Here is a 26893-nt window from a genome sequence, read left to right as displayed (position 1 = left end):
TTACAGGCACTGCTTTAGGTTCTGTGGATAGAGCTAAGAACAAAATAAACAGGTTCTCATGGAACTTATATTCTAGTTCAAAAGACTCCCAAATCTGTATTAAAAAAGATAACTTCAACTACTAATAGCTACTATGATGAAAACAAAACAGGACAATGTAACAGAGTGACAGGGGTGGGGTTACTTTATTTTAGATTGGAATAGTTGAGAAGGTTCTCTGTGGAGGTGACATGTGAGGTGAAACCTGAATGTTGAGAACTATGCTAGGCATAGGAAGAACAGAAAAAATACAGAGCAAAAAAACAGCTAGCACTTAAAGCAAGAATAAGCTTAGCATATCTGAAGAACAGACAAAAAGACCAGTATAGATGAAATGTAGTAAATGAAGAGGAGAGTGGTACAAGACAGGGTCAGGGAAGAAGCCAAGGGCCAGATCACGTATAGTTTAATTAAGCAGGGAGGGATGTAATTTTTTTTTTAATAAATTTATTTATTTATTTTTTGGCTGCGTGGGGTCTTTGTTGCTGTGCGTGGGCTTTCTCTAGTTGCGGCGAGCGGGGTCTGCTCTTAGTTGCAGTGCATGGGCTTCTCATTGCAGTGGCTTCTCTTGTTGCAGAGCACGGGCTCTAGGCGCATGGGCTTCAGTAGTTGTGGCACGTAGGCTCAGCAGTTGTGGCTCGCGGGCTCTAAAGCGCAGGCTCAGTAGTTGTGGCGCACGGGCTTAGCTGCTCCACAGCATGTGGGATCTTCCTGGACCAGGGCTCGAACCCGTGACCCCTGCATTGGCAGGCGGATTCTTAACCACTGCACCACCAGGGAAATCCCTGGGAGGGATGTAATTTATGGTAATAAAAATTTTTTTTAATTATAGCTTTCTCTAGTTATTCTGTGGATAAAATTATAGGGTGGCAAAGATAAAAGTGGGGAGACTACTACATCCAAGTGAGAAATGATGAAATCTCATGGGGAAAGTTAAGAGTAAGAATAGAAGTGTTAAAGCAAAAAATAAGAAAATAAGCTCTAAATGACCCTAAAAGAAACAGAAAATCATAAGTCTCAAGGTTGCTCAAGAATACTTATCTGTATTCTAGTATTTAATTTTTTGATCATAAACAACAATTCTAAGGACTACTAGTGAGGTTCAAAAACCTCAAACAAGTCTCTGATGGTGTTAGCTACAAGAAGTTAAATGGATAAGCCTTCCTCTCTGCCTGGACACTCTCCTAGCAAGTATCAAACACAACTAATTCACACTCTATATTTCCATGTTTCCTAAATTACAAACTGCCCTATAAAGTTGCTCTATTTAGATGAATGGGTCCTTAATTTCAAGAGGTTGTTGACTATTCTCAGGAGAAGACTAGGACTAATATTCAACAAATATTTATGGACTCATTAAAGGACAAAGCTCCAAACACAAGACAAGGAAGACCATGCTTTCATGGCCCTTAAGGGTACAAGATAATCTTTCTTAATGTAATACCTGGGCTCTACTAGTCTTTACACAGCAAAGGGAAGATGGGGAGGGAGAAATATCACTTCTGAGACCACTAGTCTTCTAGCTTTAACAATTTCTTTCCTATCATTCCCCAGAATTAAAAAAAAAATTTTTTTCTCACTACTTTTTAATTAATTCAAAATGTCTAGCCCAGGCCTCCTAACACATTTCCTATAAATACTTCAATTTACTTATATTCAAAATGAAATATTTTAACCACATCTTTGCCAGTGTTATATTATACACTATTCCAATTATCTCAATCCCATAATGTACTGCTTTCCAGTTTCGTGAACCAAAATCTATCTTAATCTATTTATAAAACCAATGTTATTTCTTCCCCATTCTAACAAAAATCCCACCTCTGATTTCACATTTAGAAACAATAATGAAAAAAGCCACAAACTAGGAATTTTAATTTCTCAAGGAATTAAGAAAAACCAAACAAGATCCAGCCCTTCTATTTTTTAAGTTAACTAAAACAAAATAAGGCAAATAGTCAACAGTAAGAATTCTTCATTCTGTACTTAAAGGTTTTCCTTGCAGAATTGAATTAATTCAATAATTTATTTATACAGCAAACTTAAGTAACTGGCTCCTTTACTGTTCTTTAATTTTAGAAAATTAATTTAAACAACATAAAAGAGAAAGGATGCTAATTATTACAAAAGGAAAAAATCCTTAATTCTTCAGAAAATCAGAAAACTGATGTAATTTCCATAACAGCTACTGCTAGCACACTTAAGTAATAAGTGGACATTAAAAGAAAAATACACTAAGACCACTTACAAATAGTGTTGATCTGTTTAGGAAATACTGCCTCAAAATTAATCATCAAAACAAACAGCTTATATAATTTAACAATCCATTCATTGAATACTACACATTTCAAGTGCTAATTAAAATCAGGAGATATTAAAATAAAAGGTAAACATTAAAGCACAACAGCATATGTAAAACCTCAATTGAAAAGATGTTGCTGAAATATGATTATCAATTATCAATGTATATTTTGTAGAAAACGTTTATACAGTAAATGACATCCTAGCTTTCAATCTTGACTTAAACATTCTAAATAAATGGCCACTTACAGATTTCTTCACTCAGCTTCACTAGTAAGTCAACATACCTCTAACCCTATAAATTCAAAGGTACCATAAAGATGCACTCAACTCTCCACTGGAATTTCTTTCCTACCTTGAAAAAAAAAAAACACCCTAAATTAATAATAACTTAACCAAAGATAAAGTGTGGTTTAAAAGATAAAATGGGATATGGTGAGGAATATGTCTGAACTATATTTGAATCCCAGTTAACATTGCTCCCTAGAGATATTATGTTCATAGGATAAACTGCTTAAACTGTGTAAGTTTTTGTTTCCTCTTTATAAAAAATTTGAGACTGTACAGTCGTTATAAAAAAATTAGAAACTGTAATAAATCACATTTAGAATAGGGTCTGGCATTGACAGGCATTAACTAAATGGCAGCTACTTAAACAAGTATTATTAAATTAAGGCTTGTTGCTGTTAAATTCCTATTCCTCATTGTAGCAGCACTGGAGAAATGAAGAATCACTTGTAAAAGCTGAACTCAAATTAGCTATCAGCTTTCCTTCAAAAGCATTCAGTTCTTTAAGAATGGCAGATTAGAGAATCATGACATAACAGTGAATTTCCAACTACTATTTATCAACTAGTCTATCAGCATGAGGCTTGAGTACTGTAAAAGAATTTTTTCTCAAATATATACATCCAAGTACTACGCCATGTTTATGGGATTCCTAACCAATGAGTAACACTGATAGACTAAAAATCTATATAAATCTTTCCAAGTTATTTTCATATCAAAGTTCTACCTATACCACAGGGTCAGGAAACTGCAAAGCTGTGACCTATAAGTTTAACATGATTAAATAAGGTTCATAAGGAAATATGAGTTCAGTGGAACACAGGAGGGAAAAAAGTTATCCCCATTTTTTTTTTTTTTTTTTGCGATATGTGGGCCTCTCACTGTCGTGGCCTCTCCCGTTGCCGGACGCGCAAGCTCAGCGGCCACGGCTCACAGGCCCAGCCGCTACGCGGCTCACGGGCCCAGCCGCTACGCAGCACGCGGGATCCTCCCAGACCGGGGCACGAACCCGCATCCCCTGCACCGGCAGGCGGACTCTCAACCACTGCGCCACCAGGGAGGCCCGTTATCACCATTTTTGACAGTAACTTACCATCCCATCATCTTCATTAAAAATGTTATGAAGTTAACATGAGGATAGCTGAACAGAAAATGCACATAAGAAAAAGAAAACATGTACAGGAAAAGACTGATAGAAACAAGAAAGCAACATGATTTCTAATACTATTAAGAAAGAATAAAAACGAAAGAAGAATAAAAGAGAAAGAACCCACAAACCTCCCCCAAATCAAATTTTCTTTCATTTTGATATACTAAAAAAACTGAAGAGTCCAGAATTACAACTGAAGAGATACTAACAAAGCTGTGTGACTATTGTAATTACTAGTTGTAGGGTAAAACTTTAATTTTACATGTCCTATCTGAGAATACAGTTGAAACTGCAAAAAAAAAAAAAAAAAAGATCCAAATAAAGTGTATTTTAATGGACTGTACTGAACTTGAACACAATTTTAACTATGAATGAACAGATTATTCTTACTTTTTTCCCCTTAGTTACCAATAAAGCTGAGAGGCAAAAAGCCCAATAGGTCATCTCAAAATCTCTCAATCTTCCCATTAATTTACAAACAGTTCAATTTAAAAAACAATATGGGAATATTAACAACTAGACAACACTCCCTGATGAAGTCTTCAGTCATTCACCTGCTTGTTAATGTGATTGTGTCTAGTTCTAAGATTAGGGGTCACAGTATGGCTTGACAAAATTTGTTAGGAGGAAAGGAAAGAAAAAGATTATTTCTAAATTAAATGACTAAAATAAACTTCTATTAAAGATACCAAAAAGTTGAAACTCTCCAAACACAGTCCTAGCTTCAAAAATAACTATTAACTCTTGAGGCTCTCTTTTCAGAGTTTTTTTTGCTACTCTTTCCCCTTGTTCCTGTGCATAATTTGACAGCAAAAATGTATTAAGAATTTCCATAGGAGATACATTCAAAATTGAGTTTACACACATGTATTCTATGACAAAAATTATGCCATTCAGTGCAGTCTACATAAAGATACTGAATGTAAAGTATAACCATCCTATTACAAGTTTTCTGATTTTAGTTGCAAAAATCATAATTATAAACTTTTCAAGGTTTGCTCTGAAATTTACAAATCATGCAAAATTGAAAATATTTTAGACTTGAGACCTTGGCAATTTGAATCAGCTGAATTATTTAAATGCTGCTTAGCAAAGTAAAAAAAAAAGGAATAAAAAAGACACACAAGACAATCACCAAATTACTCCTCTTTCAGAATCTATTTCATTGAACTTAATACTACTTCTTGCAATCCTAAGGATATTTTAAGGAGAAAATCTGGCATACATACAGGGAAACCAATTGTTTTAATAATACCTTAATTCAAAAAATAAAATAAAAATTGGTATGCCAATCTTATTTAAATTGTAAAGAAAGACAACCATCACCAAAGAAGATACCCATTAATCCCTCTCCTTTCACAAAAATTACAGCAAACAACTGTAATGAGAAAAAAATTATTTATAAATTGTAATCTATAAAATTTAACTCTATAAACTGCTAACTGGATCTGCTGTTCTGCTGCCACCAAATGTTTATTCTGAATGCTCATTGTAACAAAACTAAGTAATACTTTGTTTTGATTCCAGACTAAGAGGCATTACTCTATTTATATGGGTTGCAGACAAACACACACAAAAACACTCCAGCCCTAATAACTGAATTCTCAGTTATTGCATTCATGTTACAATACTACATAAAACTTCAATAAAGGCTAGTAAACCTATCTGATCAAGGTACTGGGTTGGCCAAAAAGTTCGTTCGGGTTTTTCTGTAAGCTATCCCAGAAAAACCTGAACGAACTTTTTGGCCAACCCAATACTAATATAATACATGAACAAATGCATTTCTTCAGAGAACACCACCAATTTTCTTTATAAATACTTAGAAAACGAGGCTCAGAAAACCAGACATTTCTACAATAACAAAAATTCAATTATGGTCAAAATAAATATTTTATATCCTTTGAAATCATGAACTCTTTCAAAACTTACCAATATATAAAACTGGAAAATTTCATAACCTATATTAATTAGGCAAGAGATAAGCAAACTTCAAATTGTTAAATCCACCCTATCATACCACCAACAAAATACAACCCAATCTTTTGTAAACAATCTTACTTTAAAACGGACATTAAAATATTAAAAAGCTAACTTTTTTTTCCAGAAAGGTGAATACTGAAAGATTATCAATTTAAAAAGCAGTATCAAAAGTTCAACTTAATTACCACACAAATATTTTTATTAGCAGTATTATGACATATAGAAAACTAGAAATTTACTTATCAAAAAGGAGAAGTGATTTTTCACTTCTCCTATGAAAAAACAAGGCTATGAAAAAACAAGTTATGAAAGCCTATGAAAAAACAAGTTAATCTTTCTGAACCAAACTAGAAGCTATCAATATATTCTGTTTAACTAAAATGTTCACCTTAGTTGAATATGATGAGTAATGCCCATTTTATTCTTTGTGATGGAGACCAACTCAGAATGGCAGGTAGCAGCTGGGGGAACTATTCCATTAAGAATATACCTAAATTTAAAAAAAGAATATATCTGAATAGAAGAAAAAATTTTGATGAAAAATCCTTACTTGGTAGATTTCATATTTTTTCAGATTTTTAACATCAAGCAATGACTTATAATAGTGATTCTGGTATCTTTTATTGCATATTCATTCCTCTATTCTGTTATTGTTCAAAAAACACAAATAAAATTAGCCACAATACTTGGGGGAACTTTTAATTTACTTTGTCTTAAAAAAAAAAAAAAAATTAGGGACTTCCCTGGTGATCCACTGGTTAAGACTCCATGCTTCCAAGGCAGGGGGCGCGGGTTCAATCCCTGATCAGGGAACTGAGATCCCACATGCCGCACACTGCGGCAAAAAAAGAAAAAAAAAAAAAGTCTTCCAGAATGTTAATTTCCCTGCCTCAATAAGCATTTATAATTTTTAAAAATAATCAGCAATGATTAACAATCTCTGCATGATTATTTACTATTCAGAAGTACTAGGGGATAAGTTGAATCTGTAATAAAATCTGGAAATTTATTTTAGACTTACTATCATGAACATATTTCCTCATAATCTGTATCTTCCGAAGGCAATTCTCTACATCCTCGAAATAAACTGGCTACTGTTCAAATACTGTAGATTTACAGTACTATTATTTCTGAGTAAAGTTTTATAAGGACAAAGGGAAAGGGACATACAGTATATACCTACCAGTTGTTTTACCTGTCCCAAAATTAAATCCTTTACTATTTCAAAATGTCAATTTACATAATAAAATGCTGGGAAAAGTAAGCCCAAATACTAAGAAGTACTACTCTGAAACAAAAAAATATATGAAAATAGTGAATAATGAAAATGTGTGTATGTACTGATATAAATAAATATATATACATTGACACACAAACATGAGTTAGCATATTCCTACTACATCATATTTAGTTAGGATGAACAAATATATACAAACATACATATGTGTTACACAAAATAAAGCATGGTAATACCCATTTAAATGTAAACAGCACTGTTAGTACAAATAAATAGAAATCATATTCTTATCTCACTAAAGGTAATGCAATAAAGACCTTGCTGAGTACTAATATTTAGCTTCGAGTCTTGCAACTTAATATCACTTAATAATTTAATATTAATTAAAAAGTAATATAAAGATGTGAGAGAACATTTACAGCTGAAAAACCACCAAAGGTTTTAAAACAACATTGGAAGAAAGATTATGGGATTCACCACTTTGCTCTACACCTGTAACTAACACATCATTGTTAATCAACTATACTCTGACATAAAATAAAAATTAAAGAAAAAAAAGAAAGATTATGGGATTTGGAATGGGGTGGTTTAGGAGAAAGAAAACTTAAAGGACAAACTATTATCATGTAAAACATAATTTAAAAAATTTTTTAAAGTAGTTGTAACTAGCTGCGTTTTTTCCTAAATTAGGATGAATTCCAAGATCTCTGAAATGAATCCCATCTCAATTTTAAAATTTTAAGTGACAGAACACAATCTAACAAAAACTATCCAGTGAGATACACAGTTGTCTCTACAGAAAAACTAAAACCTGGAAAAGTAAAATATCCTGTGGGACAAATCTTCCTACAACTAATGCTAAGGAACTGTCTAAAATATTTTTTATATTAGAATTACACCGTGTTAATTTAAATAGAGAAAAGTGATACACTATCAAAACAGCCTGAAGAGCTTTTGCAAACTATATAGTGATTGCCCTGTTTATGCATTCCAGAATCAGGGGTTTGGGGAGATAGGAGATGGCTTAAGAAGAAGGGTGATGAAAATGTATATTACGGAGAAAACACCCCAGGTGACTGATACACTGTGTGGTATTTGACAGAGAATTTTGTTTTAAATAAGGGATATGCTAGTTATAGCTTAGAAATACTTTTTCACACAGATGAATTTGCAGAAACATAATTTTACCTGTATAATGAATAGAGGAATCAACTAAGGTGCCTATAACAAGTTAGTATTTCTTATATATTTAAGATAGTCAAGGCAAAATACTAAAGTTTTATGAAAAGTTGAATTTTGGTATGAACTATAAAACTGTCTGACATTATCTACAAAAGATAAAATTAGTTTAAAATTCAATTATAGAAAAACATTCTGGCTCCTACCCACTCTACTCAGGTATCTTCATAATAAACAAAGGTATTACAACAAAAGATTATAAAAACATTTAAAATACAATTTTATATAATTTTTATTTACACTTTAGAATTTAAACAACTTGCTGGGAACATCTTTTGTGAGGCAAAGTAGTCTTTTTTTAAATTTGAAACTACTTAAACTTCAAGACAGGCTCTCTAATTTTTTTTTCAAGGGCACGGCAACAAATGTGTTAGCTGAAAATAACCAACTTAATGATAATTTGTAACACACACTTCATTATGTGAGCCTACAGAGCCTCCCCACCTCTGTCTTCCCTGTGAAGGAGGTCTTTGTGTGCTTTTGTGTGGCGGTTCCACTGAATTCATTACAATAGAGATGGACATTTGATATTCATAACGATCCAACATCTGAGCAATCTTCTTTCGAGAAACACCATGTTTATTCCTCCTACCAAAAAAGAAAAGGATTTTAATTCTTTTTTCTTTTAGAATGTATAGGCTTAGAGATTAAACTGTTTTAGAGTAATAGAGTACAGATTTCAAATTACATTTTGCAAATAAATACCAGAAGATACACCTCACATTAAAAAAAAGGCTCTCTCAGGTTTAAACAATATCTTAAAAAGGCTTAAAGATACCATAAATCACAGCAAAATGTTAACTGATTACACCTTCTTCACACAGAGCTAACTACTGATTCACTGAACCACTGAGTTAATCTTCCCCTCTTTTTAAACAACAAAGTAAAAAATTATGAGATACTGTTTTGAAAATTATAGAAGAATTGAGTGGGCTTCTGGGACTGACAAAAATCAATATAAAATATATATCACTTTTAAAAGTTATTTTAGCACACTTGCGTTATTAAAAAAAATTATTATTGATACCAAACTATATCATTAGAGATACAATTTGTACACATCTCACAAACGTAATGTTGAGTGAAAGAAACTAGATATAATGAATATATACTGTATAATTCTATTTATATAAAGTCTGAGAAAAAATTAAACCATGATGCTAAAGCAAAGGATATTAAAAAAAAAAAAAAAAACTTTAAGGAAAAGCAAGTAAGTAATTACCAGGGAATTACGGAATTGTTACTGGGAAAAGGAACTCAAAAAACTTCTAAAGTGTTGGTAATGCTCTCATGACACGGGTAATGGTTAAATGAATATCTGTTTTATAAGAAATTTGTTAAGCTACATATTTATATTTTATGTACTTTTCTGTGAGTTTAATTATGATACCAAAAAGTGGTTTAAAAATTATTCTTGATCCTCAAAGAAATTTTTACAATGTATTCTACACTTGTAGTTTTCCGTAACTTGACTTGGACATGGCAAAACACACAGAACATATTTTATACTTCATGTTATAGTTCTAGATTTACTAAAACTAACTCATTTTTCCAGAAAAAAGACATAAAAGAAATGTTTAGTTTTCAAAACTACTGATGTTTAGGTTAAAGATGAGAAGAGAAAGCAAGAGAGAGAAAAAATAGAAGATCGAAAAATAAAAAAGAGAAAAAGAGAGATCTGAGGTCAAGGTTGAAATTGGCCAAGCTATAGAAATCCACAAGAAGTCAAAATTGATGATTCAATCAATTCTTTACAAAAAAAATCTGTCAAACTATACTAGATATCAGTTAAATTTACTTTATTTTGTAAAGTTAATTTATATTAAGAATTGTAATACATTTCAACAGTCTCAAATGTAAATAAAGCCTAACTGTATAACAATTTCAATAATTCATTTATTCAGCATAACCCAAATATCTTTAGTTTTTAAACTCTCTCTTCTACCTGAGGTGCAACATACACAGAGGCAGGCAAACAATACCAGATATTAATAATATTTATCAGTTTAACTCTTCATAAATTTGATTTGGCATGCAAGTCAGAAAGGGAAAGAAAGGTAACCAAAGGAATAAAAATTCAAAGGGAATTTTTCCCTTTCAAAAAGGGAAAGGCAAGGGGGAAGAATTAAATTAGTTGAACACCATACACAGAATAACAGTTTTAAGCTAGAAGAGGGCAAACTGAGGTGGGAGGAAAAAATGGTTTTACGAAGAGAGGTGATGGTCATACAACTCTGTGAATACACTGAAAACCACTGAATCGTACACTTTTAATGCGTAAATTGTAAGGTATGTGAATTACACCTTAAAGTTGTTACCAAAAGGGGGTTGTGTCAGAGTGAAAATGAAGAAAGAAAAACGAGTCATAGTCAGGAACACTAGGGGAAAGGGATAAAGGTAAAGACAAATGGAAGAGCAGGGTTGAATGTAATACAAGTCCACAATCTCTCACCACAAATCCTGAAATCTAAAATGCTCTGAAAATTCAGTTTTCTGTTGACTCATGTAGCAGCAAAGTCTAACCACGCCTGTACTCATTTGGCAGCATGATCTACTCAGAATTAACATTAAACAATGTAGAATCTTTCCTTTCTACTTAGACTGACCATTCGTGATCTGCTGCAGAAATATTAAGGTGTCTGATTATATACCATGCTGCCCCAAACTCTGCTAGGAGTGTTACAATTAGGTATATGCACTATATACTTCCTTTCTAAAATTAAAAAAAAAAAAAAATCTGAATTCCAAAACACACTGATTCCCCGAATCTTGGGTATGGGATAACGGATCAGTAGCAGTAAAGATGGGAAAAGGGGAGAGATAAAAGCACCAGGTGAAAGGGTGATGGGATCTAAAATGGGAAGGAGATGAAGTTGGAAAGGCAATGCAGAGAAATGGCCTAGCTAAAAAGCAGAGGGAAAAGTCCTAACTTTTCTCTCAGAGTTTTCCGGATCTCCATTAGCATTCAACAAACTGGGAAACAATGCAGAAATTCACGTAAGAAAAAATAACAAACACACTTAACAAGGAATATTTAATGAAATCTAACAGTGCAAAGATCCTCAAACACCTTGCATTGAAGTCAATGTTCCTCTTAACAGAAAGTGAGTAGTAGTAGTCCCTATTCACAGGTACCAAAGATATAACAAGCAAAAGCTCGTAAAGAAATTGACCATGTAAAGGAGAAAAAAAAAAGAAAAAAAAGATAAGGGATTACAAATTTTTTGAGTGCCTTACTTTTCTAATTCTTCAGGATCAAATTTCCACCAAGTTTCAGGTTCATGAAACTCTACTCTGTATCCTTTTCCTATGGCCTACACAAAAGAAAGGAAGAAAACAAAAACCCAGGGAATACATCTTAAAGTAAAAAGATGGCAGACAGATATAAATTTCACTTACACAATACTTCTAAATTTGCTCAACCTACAAAAGTTTTACTTTTAAAATAATACAGTTTATAAAAATTTTAAGACCACTTAATGGACAAATTCCACTTACTATCCTCAAGTTCAGGCAAAACTAACAAGATAAACATATTGCTTAATAAGCACCATTCTCAATTTTTAAAAAAACTAAGCAAATGAACACACCTCTTCAGAGAACAAGGACAAGTGTTTTAGTAATAAAGATCAATGTAACCAAAATTGCAGAATATGAAAAAATTGATAATATAAAAACTCTCTCATATCTCATATTTACCATTTCCACATATGGTTTCATTTCCCAAGCTTGTGTATTAGTGTTGTCTATTATAACTGGAGATCTCCCCTGATTGATAGCTTGTTTTGCTGAAATAAAAAATAAATTTAAAAAACAAAAGCAAAAAACAGAACTATTAGATAAAAATACACAAAATAAAATTTAAACATTCATTAAGAAATTTCCTACATCCCTGTACTTAAAACCAAAACCATGTAATCTTTTGAGTTAGAGCCATGAAAATAAAAGCACTCTGCTATATTAAATGGAATTAAGAGACATAAACACATGCAATGTATATTCTCCAGACCAGATGCTGGTTTTGACAAACTAGCTGTAAAGGACATTTTGGGGTAAATATTTTGTTGAACTTAACAGCTAATAAAGACTTCAGTCTAGAGCTTTCATTTACAGAAAATGTAGGAACAAGTTACATTTGAATATGGTCTGAGTATGAAAAGAGGAAAAGATTTATTGACATGGGAAGATGGAGACTGTTAAAAGAAAATGGCAATTTATAAGATAACATGGAAGTCTGATCTTATTTTGGTCAAAATATAAAGATGTGGGAAGGGTTACTAAGACACCAAAAGTTGTCTTCTGTAGGTGGTGGGAATATATGCATTTTATGCTTATCTTTATTTTCCAATGTTCTATAATTACAAATAATGCTTTTGAAGTAAGACAGACTTAAGTTAAAAAAAAAAAAAAAGTGCTATGGATTTACCATTACTTATATACCAAGTAGCTAAATACCACAGTTCAACTGACTGGATATTTCTTAGGACTATGATTCTGAAATTGGGAGTTGAGCTAGAATGGAACTGTTCCAAACTATCTCTCCCTCTCCCTATGCCATCTCTTCCCACATAAGGTGAGAATTAGTGCCACAGTGAGCCACTCATAATGACAGGAATGTGTGTACCTCTTAAGTGTAAACAGGCAAGATAATTAAGAACCCACTATAAAATTTAAAAGGCTGAGGCAAAATGCAATGATATGTAAGTTTTGCTGGGATTTAGAATTCAAACCACTAAGTTCTACACAATGAAAACACTTATATAGATGTCGAAGGGCAGACAGAATTCTAAAGGTTAGTTAAGTAGTAATGACTATGGTGGAATATCTATTTCGGAGAAGCTGTCTCTAAATACTACATTTAGAATCTAAGTCATAAATAGGATACCAAGATGCTATCAACTCCCACTGCTCCATCCCCAAACAATGATCAAAACTTTCATTTTTAAAAAAAGTATTAATTTTCCTAATCTCTGACAGGCTTACACCTCCAAGGAGTTATGTTCTACAAGAGAAGCTTATCTACAAGAGGAGCTTATTAACCAAATAAATCTGATTTGCAGGAATGGGGAGATTATTCTCTTTCCATGAATAATCATCACCCAATACCACATTCCAGTGCACTCCAGGAGAATAGAGCGCCTAAATAAACAATGCTTGACTACTCAAATAAAGAGAGTCATTTTCTTAAACAATTTAACCACCATACTCTAAGAAAGAGAATAATGACACCTTGGAGATATTTTTAACTTATAAGCAGTTAAAGATCAATTTAGATTCTTCTAATAAACATGAGGCAGATATATATTCCCAGAATAATGCCCGGCACTTAAAAGTATTCAATAAATATTTGTAGAAAAGAGAAATTTTGCCCTAAATTAAATGTAATGCTCATAATTTTCAAAATGTCTAATGACTGCTACTTATCATTGCTTTGAAAAAGGTTAAACATTACCTTGAAAAAGCCCCTATTTATTACACTAAATAAAACCAGTAGTTTATCTACACACCAATATGTTCAGCAAGTAGAATTCACATGGCACGAACATTTTAATGAAATATTCTAAACTAGTATTGCAAAAAGAAAAAAATGTTTCACAGAAACAAACTTCCCAGTTCACCAAAGGTATACTGGCTCATTCCACTTAATCACCTACTTCTACTCCCCTTAACTCTGGGCCAATAACTCCAAGCATATTTTGGAACTGTAACATCATCATTATTTGATTTGGGCAGTAACGCTGCAGCATTTTAAAAAATCAAAAAGAATTAATATTTTAAAATATTATGCTACTCTCTTTAAATTCATGCTACTCTCTATTTGGAGAAATCCTAGAACCAACACTAGGAAATAATCTTATAATCAAACTTATCTGACATTTAAACTTTTTACTCAAAAGCATCCTCAATGAAATTCCTTACTCTGAAAATTGACAACTAAAAAAGAAAAGCATTTATCCTGTTTTTCCTGTATATACTGTACTTTAGGGTAACCTTAGTTGCTAGTTCTAGGCAAGAGGAAGTTCTTCATTACAGAAGAATTCTAGCTACTAAACACAGAAAGAATGAAAGTCCTAGAAAATCACCATTTTGCAACCTTTAATGAAATAACTGATTAAGGAAACAATTCATTGTTGAATAAAACAGGGATTAGGCTGTCCCTTTGAAGCTACTGATCCTACCATCACTAAAAATGGGACAACCATTTACTTACCAAAAAAAAAAAAGGTTGAACCTAATAAATCCTACAAGTTAAATGATTACCACAAGGAAGCAAACCGACAACTATAGGCTATGGGACACTCTACAGAACCACCAACCAAGTTTCTGCAATAAGTTAATGGTACGAGGGCAAAAAGAGGGAAAACTGCTATAGATTAACTTAATTAAAAGAATCATAAAGCCAAATGTACTACAAAGACCTTGTTTAGATCCTGATTAAAACAACTGTAAAGAAATATTTAAGACAATAGGGGAAATCTGATTACAGACTACATTACATGATGTCAAGGAATTGGGTTTTTGTTTTGTTTTTTTAGGTGTGATAATGGCACTGCAATTAAGTAAGAAGATTTACTTGAAATGTGTGAAGTATGATGTCTAGAATTTGCTTTAAAAAAATACTTCAGCAAATTAAAAAAGGAGGGTGGAGTGAAAGCAAAAGGGTTGAAGCAAATATAGCAATATCTTGATAAGTGATAATAATTTTGAGTGATGGGTGTGTGGGCTTCAATATAATCTCTCTATTCTAGGTTTAAATAATGTTTCATCATCAATGCATTTTTAATTTCTTTTAAAAAAGAAATTATAGATTATAGTATAAGCATGTACTTACATAGTTCTAGATCAATAGTTTTCAATCCTGACTGCAACATTAGAATATATGGATAACTTTCAAAAAAATACCAATGTTTAGATCCACTCCAAATCAACTAAACCAGAATCTCTGAGGCTAAGACTCAGGCATAACTTTTTTTAAAAGGTCCCCAAGTGATTCAAATGTGCAGCCAAGGTTTAGAAAGTACTATTCCAAAATGAAAATAAAGTGACCCATATACCTCTAAAAAATGTATTAAGTAAATTTTTTGTAGAGTGACATCAATGAAAAAAACTTTTAATATTCATGGGCATTAATATTAAGCCTTAGAAAACATTAGCATTACTCAAGGAAATAACTTTTGGGAATACGTAACAAAAGTATCAAGAGTTTTCTGAATTTTTTCATGAGGTATAAAATAAAGTCTATCAAAATATCCTATACCTCTATTGTACCAGCTTATATACACTATTTACAGTTAAAAAAATATTCTAACCACATTCTCTGATTTTCACACCCTCAATCAAGTAGGGCAAGTACAATTATCACTGCTTCTAATAGATGAAAAACTGGGTCTCAAAGCTCTTTCAATGGCTTGTCAAAGTCATCCAGCTGGTAAAAGTAAAAAGTTGAGAATAAAAATTCAGGTATTCTGACTCCTAGTCAAATATTCTATCCCGGGAGACTTGGCCCAAAACAAACCTCTGTTCTGGTTCCAGTCATGGGCATCACCAAGTTGATTAACATTATACCTGTACCCATCTTGATGGTGGAAATAGTCATCAGTGCTGAACACAATGCCATCACGACTCTGACCAAGCAGAATTCTGTTAATAAAAGAAATCATAAAGGTGCCATTTACAATATAAAATCTATAACCGTCAGAAATAAGCCACAAAGGAAAGGTTATTAAATGAATTTCTGGTACATACTTATATGTATATTGCAGATAGACTAGCACAGGAGCTGAACCTTAAAGAAGCTTTCAGATTTCAAATATCACTTCACACTTAAATCTACATAGTAATAGCCAGTAATAAAAACTTTTTAAAGTGGCTTTTGTATTGCAACTTTTAAAAACACTCTTCAATCCCAAAATGATGTCAACTATTATCCATGATTTAACTTTAGTGAATTTGCATTTGGTGTCTAAAATTGCCTAAATTTAGTGCAACAGGTAACCTAAAAGACAAGTAAGCCTAAGCAAGCAATTTACCTGAGGAAAACTATATTTGATTGAAGACAGCTTTGATAAACTCATTCCTATGAAGCACAAACATCTATGACCTGAAAGTGGAACTTGAGGTTTAATGCTGTGAAACAACCTATGATCCTCCAGAGTAAAATCAAATTTAAAATTTTTAAGAGATTAAATTAATAAGTGAAATTAATTACTAAACGCTAAAGAATACTCTCTCAGAACAAGTCAGTGGTAATCAAGCTTTGTTCTCACAATATGATACCATCTTTAATTTCTAACCACAGAGAGACTGACAAGTGTTCAGAGTGTTCCCATAACCAGTGACTCATGAAAGAGATTGGAGGTGTGCTGAGAAAAGGGAAAAGACAGTAAGAATAATTTAGATCCAATAATAACAAAAATATTTTATTTATCTCCCCTCCCTCAACCATTAGGCAATTGGATATCATTCTATTGGGGTTGGCCAAAAAGTTCGTTGGGGTTTTTCCATAAGATGTTGTAAGATGTTATGGAAAAAATCCAAACGAACTTTTTGGCCAGCCCAATATAATTTCTTTTTGAGAGGGGGAAGGGAGTAGAAGGTGGTAGAAGGTATGATACTGTCCTGGGATGATCCAAGAATACTTCCTAATAAAAGGTAATAGGAAGGATTTCAACTATTAAGATAACAAACATCTCTCCTTTCCTCAGGTTATAATAAAATTGTATATATTTTACAATAAAAATAAAAACACATATATAAAAGTTTAAAAATTTAATACACATTTTCACTCATAGAATTATAGTTCAAATTACTTCAAACAAACCAAATTAATGTAAATGGTTTAAATTATTTGTTTGCTTGTTTGGGAGGCTGGAGTTGGATTTCTTTTTTAAGCAGCCACAATTTTCCCAAAATATACCATCTAACACATTTGGCATCTTATTTGCTTGTAAGAGATAACCCAGAATATAAAAATGCCATAATATTAGTATTCCAACCCAGAATATAAAAATGCCATAATATTAGTATTCCAACCCAGAATATAAAAATGCCATAATATTAGTATTCCAAACCAAAGCTCAATCACCTAAAAAGATCTTGATCATCATCAACCATATGATTACCTAGTTACACTCAACAATACCAGAAACCTGATACCATCTTTCCTAAATACCTTATGTTTCTTTTCTTTTTTCTCCTGTTCTATTACTTTATTAGGTGATCTGTCAGATGTTAATAATAACATACTACAAGAGCACAGGAGCTTTTGTATCCAAGAAATGTTTAACCTCTTCCAAATAAAAAAAAGTGGGGAGGGAAGGGACAGTAAATCAATTTACATCATTAAACCAAGTCAACATCAAACATGAGTAAATCTCAATGAAAAATATCTTAAATATATAAATCATAATTAAAGCAAGTAATTTTAGCTTGGAGAATTTTTTTCCTCCCAGACTGCTCACACATCTTTTCAAAATTCCCTGAATTATCTCCAAAATACCTGTATCAATCTAGATATATCTGATGTCATACCAACCATTTGAACCAAAAATAAATTATTTAAGAATATTAGTATTTTCAAAATTCTTATAGTCAGATTCTATCAGAACTCTCACAAGTTAAGACAGGTACTAAAATGGATTCTCAGAACATCAAAATTTACAACTTTGAAAAATCAAGTATCTAATAAAAAATTCAGATGTGGTCCCACTTAATTTGTATTTTTTCAAAATCGCTATCCTTTTTGAGGACCTAGTATGTGCCAAGCATCTTATATATATACATCTATGACCACATCGAATTCTCACAACAACCTTGCCAATACGGTATTAAACAAATCGAGAAACAAAAATAATTTCAGAAATCAGGCCACCAGAATTACATAAATAGTGGTGGGAGAACCAAAACCAATGGCTTACAAGATCCCTGCCTCCTGGAATTCACACCCTTATATAATCCCCTCTCCTTGAGGGTGGGTTTGAGTCAGCAACTAGCTTCCAACTAACAGGATATGGAATTTCATTTCCAAGATTAGATTATGGGGGGGGGGGCAGGAAGTGGCTCACTTTCCCTCTTCACATTGTGAATGGGGAGAGGTCCAAGTAGCAAAGAACTGAAGGGACTCTCCAGCCTACAGACAGCAAGGAACTGAGGCCTTCAATCCAACAGCTCACAAGGAACTGAGTCCTGTCAACAAGACTTGTGAGAGGGCTTCCCTGGTGGCGCAGTGGTTGAGAATCTGCCTGCCAATGCTGGGGACATGGGTTCGAGCCCTGGTCTGAGAGGGTCCCACATGCTGCGGAGCAACTAGGCCCGTGAGCCACAATTACTGAGCCTGCGCGTCTGGAGCCTGTGCACCGCAACGAGAGGCTGCGAGGCTGCAACAGTGAGAGGCCCGCGCACGGCGATGAAGAGTGGCCCCCGCTTGCCACAACTAGAGAAAGCCCTTGCACAGAAATGAAGACCCAACACAGTCAAACATAAATTAATTAATAAACTCCTACCCCCAACATCTAAAAAAAAAAAGACTTGTGAGAGATATTCCATGCAGATCCTCCCCAAGACAAGCTTTCAGTCCAAAACACAGCCCTAGCCAACATCTTCATCATAGCATTGTTAGAAACCTTGAAGAGGCACCCAGATTCCTGTCCTTCAGAAACTGTGAGACAATAAATGCTTGTTGCTTTAACAACTCAGCTTTAGGGTAATTTGTTACACAGCCATAGAAAACTAATGCACTCCGTGCTTATAACTTTCACTTAAGTAAGAACAAGTGAATCGTATTCTTTAAAACTCATTTTGAGAACCCTATTCCCCCAAATGGTCTACTACAGTTAATTTTCATATATTTTTTTAATTTCTAAGAACCATATATATTTTTGTAATATATCATGTACATTTAAAAATAGAAGTGATTGGCTTCCCTGGTGGTGCAGTGGTTAAGAATCTGCCTGCCAATGCAGGAGACACGGGTTCAAGCCCTGGTCTGGGAATATCCCACATGCCACGGAGCAACTAAGCCCGTGCAACACAACTACTGAGCCTGTGCTCTAGAGCCCGCAAGCCAGAACTACTGAGCCTGCATGCCACAACTACTGAAGCCTGCGTGCCTAGAGCCCATGCTCTGCAACCAGAGAAGCCACGACAATGAGAAGCCCGCACACTGCAACAAAGAGTAGCCCCCACTCGCCGCCAACTAGAGAAAAGCCCACGTGCAAGAAAGCCCCAAAGCAGCCAAAAATAAATAAATTAAAAAAAAAAAAAGAAGTGATTTTCCCAAATAATTTTGAGTAAAACTGACACTTCATGAACCCTTTACCTCCTGACATACTGAGTGGCCTTGCATACCACCCTGGTCCAGCTATCAATAAATAAAAAAATAATGCTGTCTTGTGTAGCTTATACTACATGCAAAGAGTGGTAAAGGCAAATCCTACATGAGTTCAAAAGGAGGATAACTGAGGGGTGAGATGAGAAACCAAAACCTCAAAAGTGGAGGCATTTAAGAGAACCTCTGAATAAGTAGAATCCTGAGAACAATGAACGGACAAGTATTATGCCTCCTGCAATGGACGGCAGCATACTAGTCCAAGCGCAGAAGGATATGAAGATAGGTAAGGACTAAATTAAGGAAGAAAGGGCCTTAAATACTATCCCAAAAGAATTTGAAATTTCTCTAACCCCCTATAACTCATTACCACATAGCAATACTAAACAATGTTATCTTTTAACGTTATCTTTTAACGCCCCAAATCAGTTCAACTCTGATCCTCCAAATCTTTATTCCTTTTTTCAAAGCTCATCTGGAAAGCTAAATCCTACACGAAACCATTCCTCACTAGAGAATATGTGGCTTTATAACCAATCCCAAACAACCATTTCTACTTCATTCAAAAAAAGTACTGACCTAAAGAGAGACTCCTGCTTCTTTAACCAAGCTACTCCAAGTCAGGAGTCAGGTATAGGGCTACACAAGTGATAGATATTAAACTGAAGGATTAGATAAGAAACACACTACCATTTACATCCCCAGTTTGATCTCTTAGCAGTTTTTGTAACTTCTCCCAAGTCCTTTAACCTGAACTCATTCTTTTTATTAGCCTGTACTCCTCCTAAAAAATGAAAAGACTATAATTCATCTCACAACACTGTTACATATGGAAGTACTCTCTAAGTTGTAAATGATAACATAAATGGTAGTTGCGACTATAACTTCCATTCTTACTATACCTAATTCCTCAAATAAAGATACATATTATATATAATCATCTCTGTCATTTCGCACTACAATTATGTCTCCTTGAAATTTTACTGAATTGCCACCACACTTTATTCACTTTTAGTTTCAACATACTCCAATATGTTGTTCCAAACCTAATCATTCTTTCTTACATTTATTCTGTACCAGAAGCCCTTGCTAGGAGATCTCTTCATCCAATTTCCAAATTTCAACTTTTCTTTTCTCTGATATTATATTCTAAATCTAGAAGAATGCCCATGCTTGTAAGACAACTTCACTCTTAATTTCTATTCTTTCTAAAGAAGCACTGAAATTTCATTTTCTCTACAAAATCTTCACTGCAAAGGAATCAAAATACATAGACTTAAATTCAAATTCATTTACAAAATCATAGCTTACAATCTAGCTTGAAATGTCTGCATCATAATTTAATCTTTCTCCAATTTCCTGCTTCTGAAGAAGTTTTGTTTAGGTGATTCAGAGTGTCTTACAAATAAATATAAAACATTTACAAAATGGTTCCTTGGACTTTTTTTTTTCCTTCGACTTTTTTATCCTCACCCAAAGACATCAAATAAATTTCCTTTTTCTCCTTATCTAGTATAAATCTTGAATCATCCTACATAAACTACAAAGAATTTGTATTGTTTTTCTTTGTGCTATTTTTTACAACTGCACAAATGTACTGGAATGCATCAATACTCTGTTTTTAAAATGTAAACAAAAACAGGAATTTTAAACATTTCAGCACACGATAAAACATCATCAGTTCTAATTCCATTAATTCAGATATTGCTCATTTCAAACTCCTTAAAGAAACCAAAAAAAGGTTCTCTCTGTCAATAATGGTATGAACACAGCACAGTTCTTAAGACACACTCAAAATTCCCTTCCGTGGGTTATCTCATTTGCTTCTCACAATAATTCCAGAAAAATAAGTATTACTCATTTTATTAACAGCGAAACCTGTCCAAGGTCACAAAGTGAAATAACTGAGTCAAAGCCCAAGTCTTCAACCCATGAATTCAACTCCTCCTGAATAGCTGACTTAAAAGGGAAGGCCAGCACAGTTCTCAAATAGCATTTGCTTTCGTCACCGTCCTAATTTTACATGGTGAATCTATATTTAAAGCCCTTAGCAGAATCTTAACATAAATATATATGCCAATTCTCCTTTCCTCTATCAGAAAACATCTTTTAAAATATTTACCATCAGATGCCATTTTCAAGTATAACAAATTAAAGATTTTTTACTAGAAACATAAAAGCATTTGCCACTGATTACAACTATCATTTATGATTTTTAAGTAATAAATTACCAAGTATTCACTTGGTATCCTTTACTTACCGAGACAATGTTGTTTTCCCAGAACCAGGCAAACCTCTTAAAAGAATAAGTAACTTCTGCAATTTATTTAACTTTTCCTCTTGAAAATGCTGGTTCATAAACCTGTCAGTTCCATTATGCTTGTCCACAGAAGGAGCTTTCCAGCATCCTTCACTGGTTTCACAGAAACCATTATTCGCATATTCATCTTGCACAGTGTAGCCATTTCTAGAGGGATGGTCACTACTGGTAATGTCACTACAGTCAGTATATCCATTGTTCTGATCAAAAGTCAAACAATTCCAGTTAACATGACAACTATTTACATAATATCCATTTTGCATCTGAAAGCCATCTTGGGCATGGAAAATATTTGATGATGGATTTGGTGGAACGTTGAATCTTTGAATATTTAAGTGATAGTTAAAACTGGAAAGATGAGGGTCTTGTGGTACTATATAAGAATGCACTGATTGCCACTCAGGCCTGAAGGAAGCAAATGAACTGTCACAAAAGGTAGGTATTACTTGTCGATTGTAAGGATATTTACCTGGCTCATTCCCCACGCACTGCTGATAACCCCAATATGACTGAAGGGCACTGGTAAGATCTCTTTTCTTTTCTTCTTCAGATTTTAACAGATTATTATGGCCCTGATAATATGGAATGAGTTGTTCCTCAGAGGGTTCAGGTTCCTTACAACTGCTTTCTGAATCACCTTTTTCATTTTCAAGCTCTTCAATTTCTTTGTAAAACTGGAATAATTCATTGTCAATCTCTGATTTTTTATAATTAAATTTCTGTTTCTCTTTTCGTTCTCCTTTCCCATCTATACGATTGACAATGTCTGCTTGATTCCTCCTTTCATTACATTTCTTTTTCTCAGGGGGTTTGTAAATGGGTCCTATAAATGCTTTACTTGTGCTATATATCTCATCATCTGTGGATACCAATGGAGGACGTGTATCCTGTAAAACTTGTGAATCAACAGAATTAATAACATCTGGTCTATTACCAAGCATCTCATCATGCACAGGTTTCAGCAAACTTGTAGTTTTGGTTTTGTCCTCCTGAGGATAACTATGTCCTCTGACATCAGTGATGGTCACAGGGACCCAATCATTTCCAGTTTTCTCTTGCTTTCTGTGAAAATAAGCATTACCATGATGGGGGAAAACATATGCCTCTTCAGTAGACTTCAATTTCTTATAGCATGGTTCACTTATTAGTTCTTCCCCATGTCCCATGGATTTAGCTTCAATTTCACCATAAGGCATCTGAGGAGCAAATAAATCACAGAATTAACAGCTAATATTAAAAAAAACTAAACAAAAGTTCCCTCAGAAACAACAGGAAATAAACTTAATTTGATATAAGCATTTAATAACATTTTCCCAAAATGCAAAAATTATAAAATTCTAACTTTATAGCCACTTACTATTGGTATGACATTATGATTTAAAGGAGGGATCTCACTGAAGGTAAACAAACATCCTTTTTTAAAAAAAGATGTATCTCATCTTTAATCTAAATGATATATTTCTGAATTTAGAGGATGTAAGCAAGAATGTAAGCAAGCTCGGAAAGCTGAATCAGTAATACATATTTTGATGACATAGACATACAACTGTGTATTAAAAGGGAGAGTAAGGACTTCCCTGGTGGCGCAGTGGTTAAGAATCCACCTGCCAATGCAGGGGACACGGGTTCGAACCCTGGTCCGGGAATATCCTACATGCCGCGGAGCAACGAAGCCCCTGCGCCACAACTACTGAAGCCCGCGCGCCTAGAGCCCGTGCTCCGCAACAAGAGAAGCCACCGTAAAGAGAAGCACGCGCACCACAACGAAGAGTAGCCCCCACTCGCCACAACTAGAGAAAGCCTGCATGTAGCAACAAAGACCCAACACAGCCAAACATAAATAAATAATTTATAATAAAAAATAAATTAAAAAAATAAAAGGGAGAGTAAGTCTGCCAACCAAAGTGACACATATCCAAACTGGTTGTGATAAATTGCATCATAAACGTCTTCCTGTTTAAAATCACTAGGTCTTTAGCAAACCTCAGACAACCACATCTCATTAGCAATCAAACGTCAAATTAACTGCAATGTCAGTCTTTATGGGCCCTACTCTTACGAGTAGTGTAAAAGAGGTTTCCAAGTGGGTGTATTACGTTAATTTTAAAGAAAAAAATAATAACTTCAGTTGTACTGCGAATGATGGAAATATGTCATATTATGTTTAAAAACTAAATCTGGCAACTCCCCAAACCAAAGCCCTCTTCTTTTCCAGATGGTCTGTCTATCTCGACGATAAATTCTGCTTCCCTTGAAATTTTCTGGGGGACCCTCAAGAGTACAATTCAAAAGCCTCTGTTAGTCAACACTTCATTCCGCCCGCTCTCTGGTCTCCCCTTCTCGAACACAAGAGCAAAAGGAAAGGGCAAAGCGACGAACCAGAATGACACAGGTAGGCCCTAGAGAGGCTGAAAGAAGATACACCTGTAGAGAACGCCGTCCTCCCGGAAACAGCCCCGTCCCAGGCCGCCTCTCACCTTCTCATTTCCTCATTAGAAACGGCAGAAAAGTCCCAAGGAAGAGAAAGGAGGTTGCATTAAGAGAGGCCTATACACAACCTGAACCCTAAGGCCTCCTGACCTCCAAAGAGGGCAGCCCGGGCAAAAGCGCGTCACCCAATTTCTCTATCCAAACGGAGACACGTTCAGGTTCTGTCTAGGAATTCCAAAGAGCTCCGAGGCCGAAAGGTTTACTCCCGGCTTCTACGTTTACGGCTAAACGAAAAGGTTCAGGCAAGCGCAGGGGAGAACCCAAGTCGCTAATGGAAGAAGGAAGAAACCGGAAAACGTCAACACCACAACCCCACCTCGCCGAAAATGGGATGTCTACTCACCTTATAACACAGTTCTGCATTGACCTTTACCTCTCAATAAAGAAGGTGAAAGAAGCACAGAGACACGGCCCAAAGCAGACACCGGGAGGGACTAAAAGCCCGAGCCTCAGGAGCGGAGCTACAAGCCTGCCCTCCGTACGCAAGATGGCGGCCACCTCACGGTTGCCCCGGCAGGAATTACGGATTTCTCGCCAGGCATTGTGGGAATTGAAGTCCGGCGTTCACACCCGGCCTGGAAACTTCAGCCTCTCCCAGAATCCATTGCTTGACACAAGCGCTAAGGGCCACGAACGTAGACCGGAACTAGTTCTTAGGTTGGCGCCGGGAGGTTGTTTAGAAATAGCAACTTCGGCTAAGAAAGGTGGCGTCCTGCTCTTTAGGGCCACCCCTGAAGGAAGAGAGACTGTGAGTGTCTGGCTCCGCAAATAGAGACATAAGCTGCTCTCAGTGCATGTTTTAAAGTCTTTTTAAAGGGGAGTTAACATTTGGTCTCGTCAACTTGGGTTGCCGACGTTTCTATGAAATGCCAGTCAGTAATTGCAGGCTCAGGTTTTTCTATCGAAGAAGAGAATCGCTGCGGCAGAGCCTTGATAACAGAGAAAAGTACTTATGAGAAAAATCACTTCTTGTCACAGCTGTCTTTTGTTTTGTTTAAGGAAGTAAAGACCGTTTCCTGAGCTTTCCCATTAAAAAAGTCGATTTGTGAAAAGCGCTTCTATAGAACAGCGCTTGGTAAAAATAAGTGCTTTGTAAGTGTTTGTTAAATGAGAAATAACTACAAACCGAACAACTGGCAATCCTCAGTTGAGGGTCCCTTCCCTCTTCCCACCACCTTCCCACTCTCTCTAGACCCGCTCCTTCACATGCGCTCTTTCCTGTCCCTGAAAGGGAAACTGCTAATCTCTTCATACGTATTTAAATAAACCCGTTGCGATAGCGTTTTAATTTATAAATATAATAGTTAAAACCACAGTCTGGAATATTTACATTTGATTACTTAACAGCCTTACGACCAAGAGGGCTCACCAAAAGCAATCCATCGCCTTGCAGTGAAAGACTCGTCCTGAAATACAATTTCTCTCATCGACCTTTATTTGATCTTTCCTTGTGATTAGATTCAAATTATGCATCATCGGTGGAAACAACCACATAAGTGAAATTGTGTCCTTCCTCGGGATATTACATCCGGAGGCACAGGATGTCTGTCTGTCCATTATAAGGTGATATTAATTTTTTATCACCGGATCAAGGTGTTGTCCAGTTTCTCTGCTGTTTGTTTTCCCCCTTGCAACTCATAAGCAATCTGTGAAAAGATACTTTGAGACCAAGCTGTCTTGTTCCCAGTCAAACTCTAAGGTTTTGCCTCCATTGATGATCCTTACTGCAATTGATCTTTGCAATGATAGTTACAAAATGTTGATTTTTTTTCCCCCTAACTCCTTCAAGCCCTCCCCATTTATTAGTCCTGATGCTACTATAAAGTAAAGCCCTCCTTACTTATTTACTATCAGTATGAATTTATGAATTCTTTTTTGTTCAAGGCGTTATAATCCATTGCTGTTCTTATTTATTTATTTGTTTGTTTATTAATAGACTATTTTTAGGACAGTTTTAGGTTCAGAGAAAAATTGAGTAGATAGTACAGAGTTCCCATGTATCCCCCTCACCCCACATACAGTTACCCCTATTATTAACCTCTTACAGTATTATGGTACATTGTTACAATTAATGAACCAATTTTGATGCAGTAATATTATGTACAGTCCATAGTTTTCCAGATTTCCTTACTTTTTACCTAATGTCCTTTCTGTTTCAGGATTCCATCCAGGATACAATATTATATGGAGTTGTCATTTCTCCTTAGGCTCCTCTTGGCTGTGATAGTTCCTCAGACTCTACTTGGTTTTGATGACTTTGGCAATTTTGAGGAAAACTGGTCAGGTACCATGTGGGATGCTCTTCTGTTGGAATTTATATATGCTTTTCTCATGATTAGACTGGGGTTATGGGTTTTTGAGCGGAAGACCGCAGAGGTAAAGTGTCATTTTCATCACATTGTAACAAGTGTACATACTACCAACATAATTTATGATTGTTTATGTTGCACTTGATCATTAAAGTCGTGTTTATCAGGTTTTTCCACTGTAATGTTACTCTTTCCACCCCCCCCCCCCCCC

The 26893-nt window shown here is 34.7% G+C and overlaps 1 protein-coding gene across 1 annotated transcript; it reads right to left on the bottom strand.

The window, feature by feature from the left end:
* Nucleotides 1–8451: 8451 nt before the first annotated feature.
* Nucleotides 8452–24834, bottom strand: N4BP2L2 (NEDD4 binding protein 2 like 2). The gene is made up of 6 exons (XM_007464253.1): nucleotides 24717–24834; nucleotides 21824–23079; nucleotides 15754–15878; nucleotides 11937–12025; nucleotides 11475–11551; nucleotides 8452–8825 (listed from the first exon to the last, which is right to left on the bottom strand). Exons 2-6 carry the CDS (start codon nucleotides 23077–23079, stop codon nucleotides 8627–8629), a joined length of 1746 nt encoding a protein of 581 aa, XP_007464315.1. The 5' UTR covers nucleotides 24717–24834; the 3' UTR covers nucleotides 8452–8626.
* Between the last annotated feature and the right edge of the window lie 2059 nt (nucleotides 24835–26893).

This window comes from Lipotes vexillifer, unplaced genomic scaffold (assembly GCF_000442215.2).
Source record: "Lipotes vexillifer unplaced genomic scaffold, Lipotes_vexillifer_v1.1 scaffold120, whole genome shotgun sequence".
NCBI lineage: Eukaryota > Metazoa > Chordata > Mammalia > Artiodactyla > Lipotidae > Lipotes > Lipotes vexillifer.
The sequence above is the reverse complement of the archived record's forward strand: the minus strand, read 5'-3'. Positions and strand labels throughout refer to the sequence as shown.

What these genes read in the sequence shown, in the direction of transcription:
- N4BP2L2 (XM_007464253.1), bottom strand. Translation starts at nt 23,079, where the DNA reads ATGCCTTATGGTGAAATTGAAGCTAAATCCATGGGACATGGGGAAGAA. An exon ending in GGGAAAACAACATTGTCTCG is followed by an intron (nt 15,879 to 21,823) that starts GTAAGTAAAGGA and finishes TTTTATTAACAG; the next exon opens with AATTCTGCTTGGTCAGAGTC. An exon ending in TGACTGGAACCAGAACAGAG is followed by an intron (nt 12,026 to 15,753) that starts GTTTGTTTTGGG and finishes TTTTTATTTCAG; the next exon opens with CAAAACAAGCTATCAATCAG.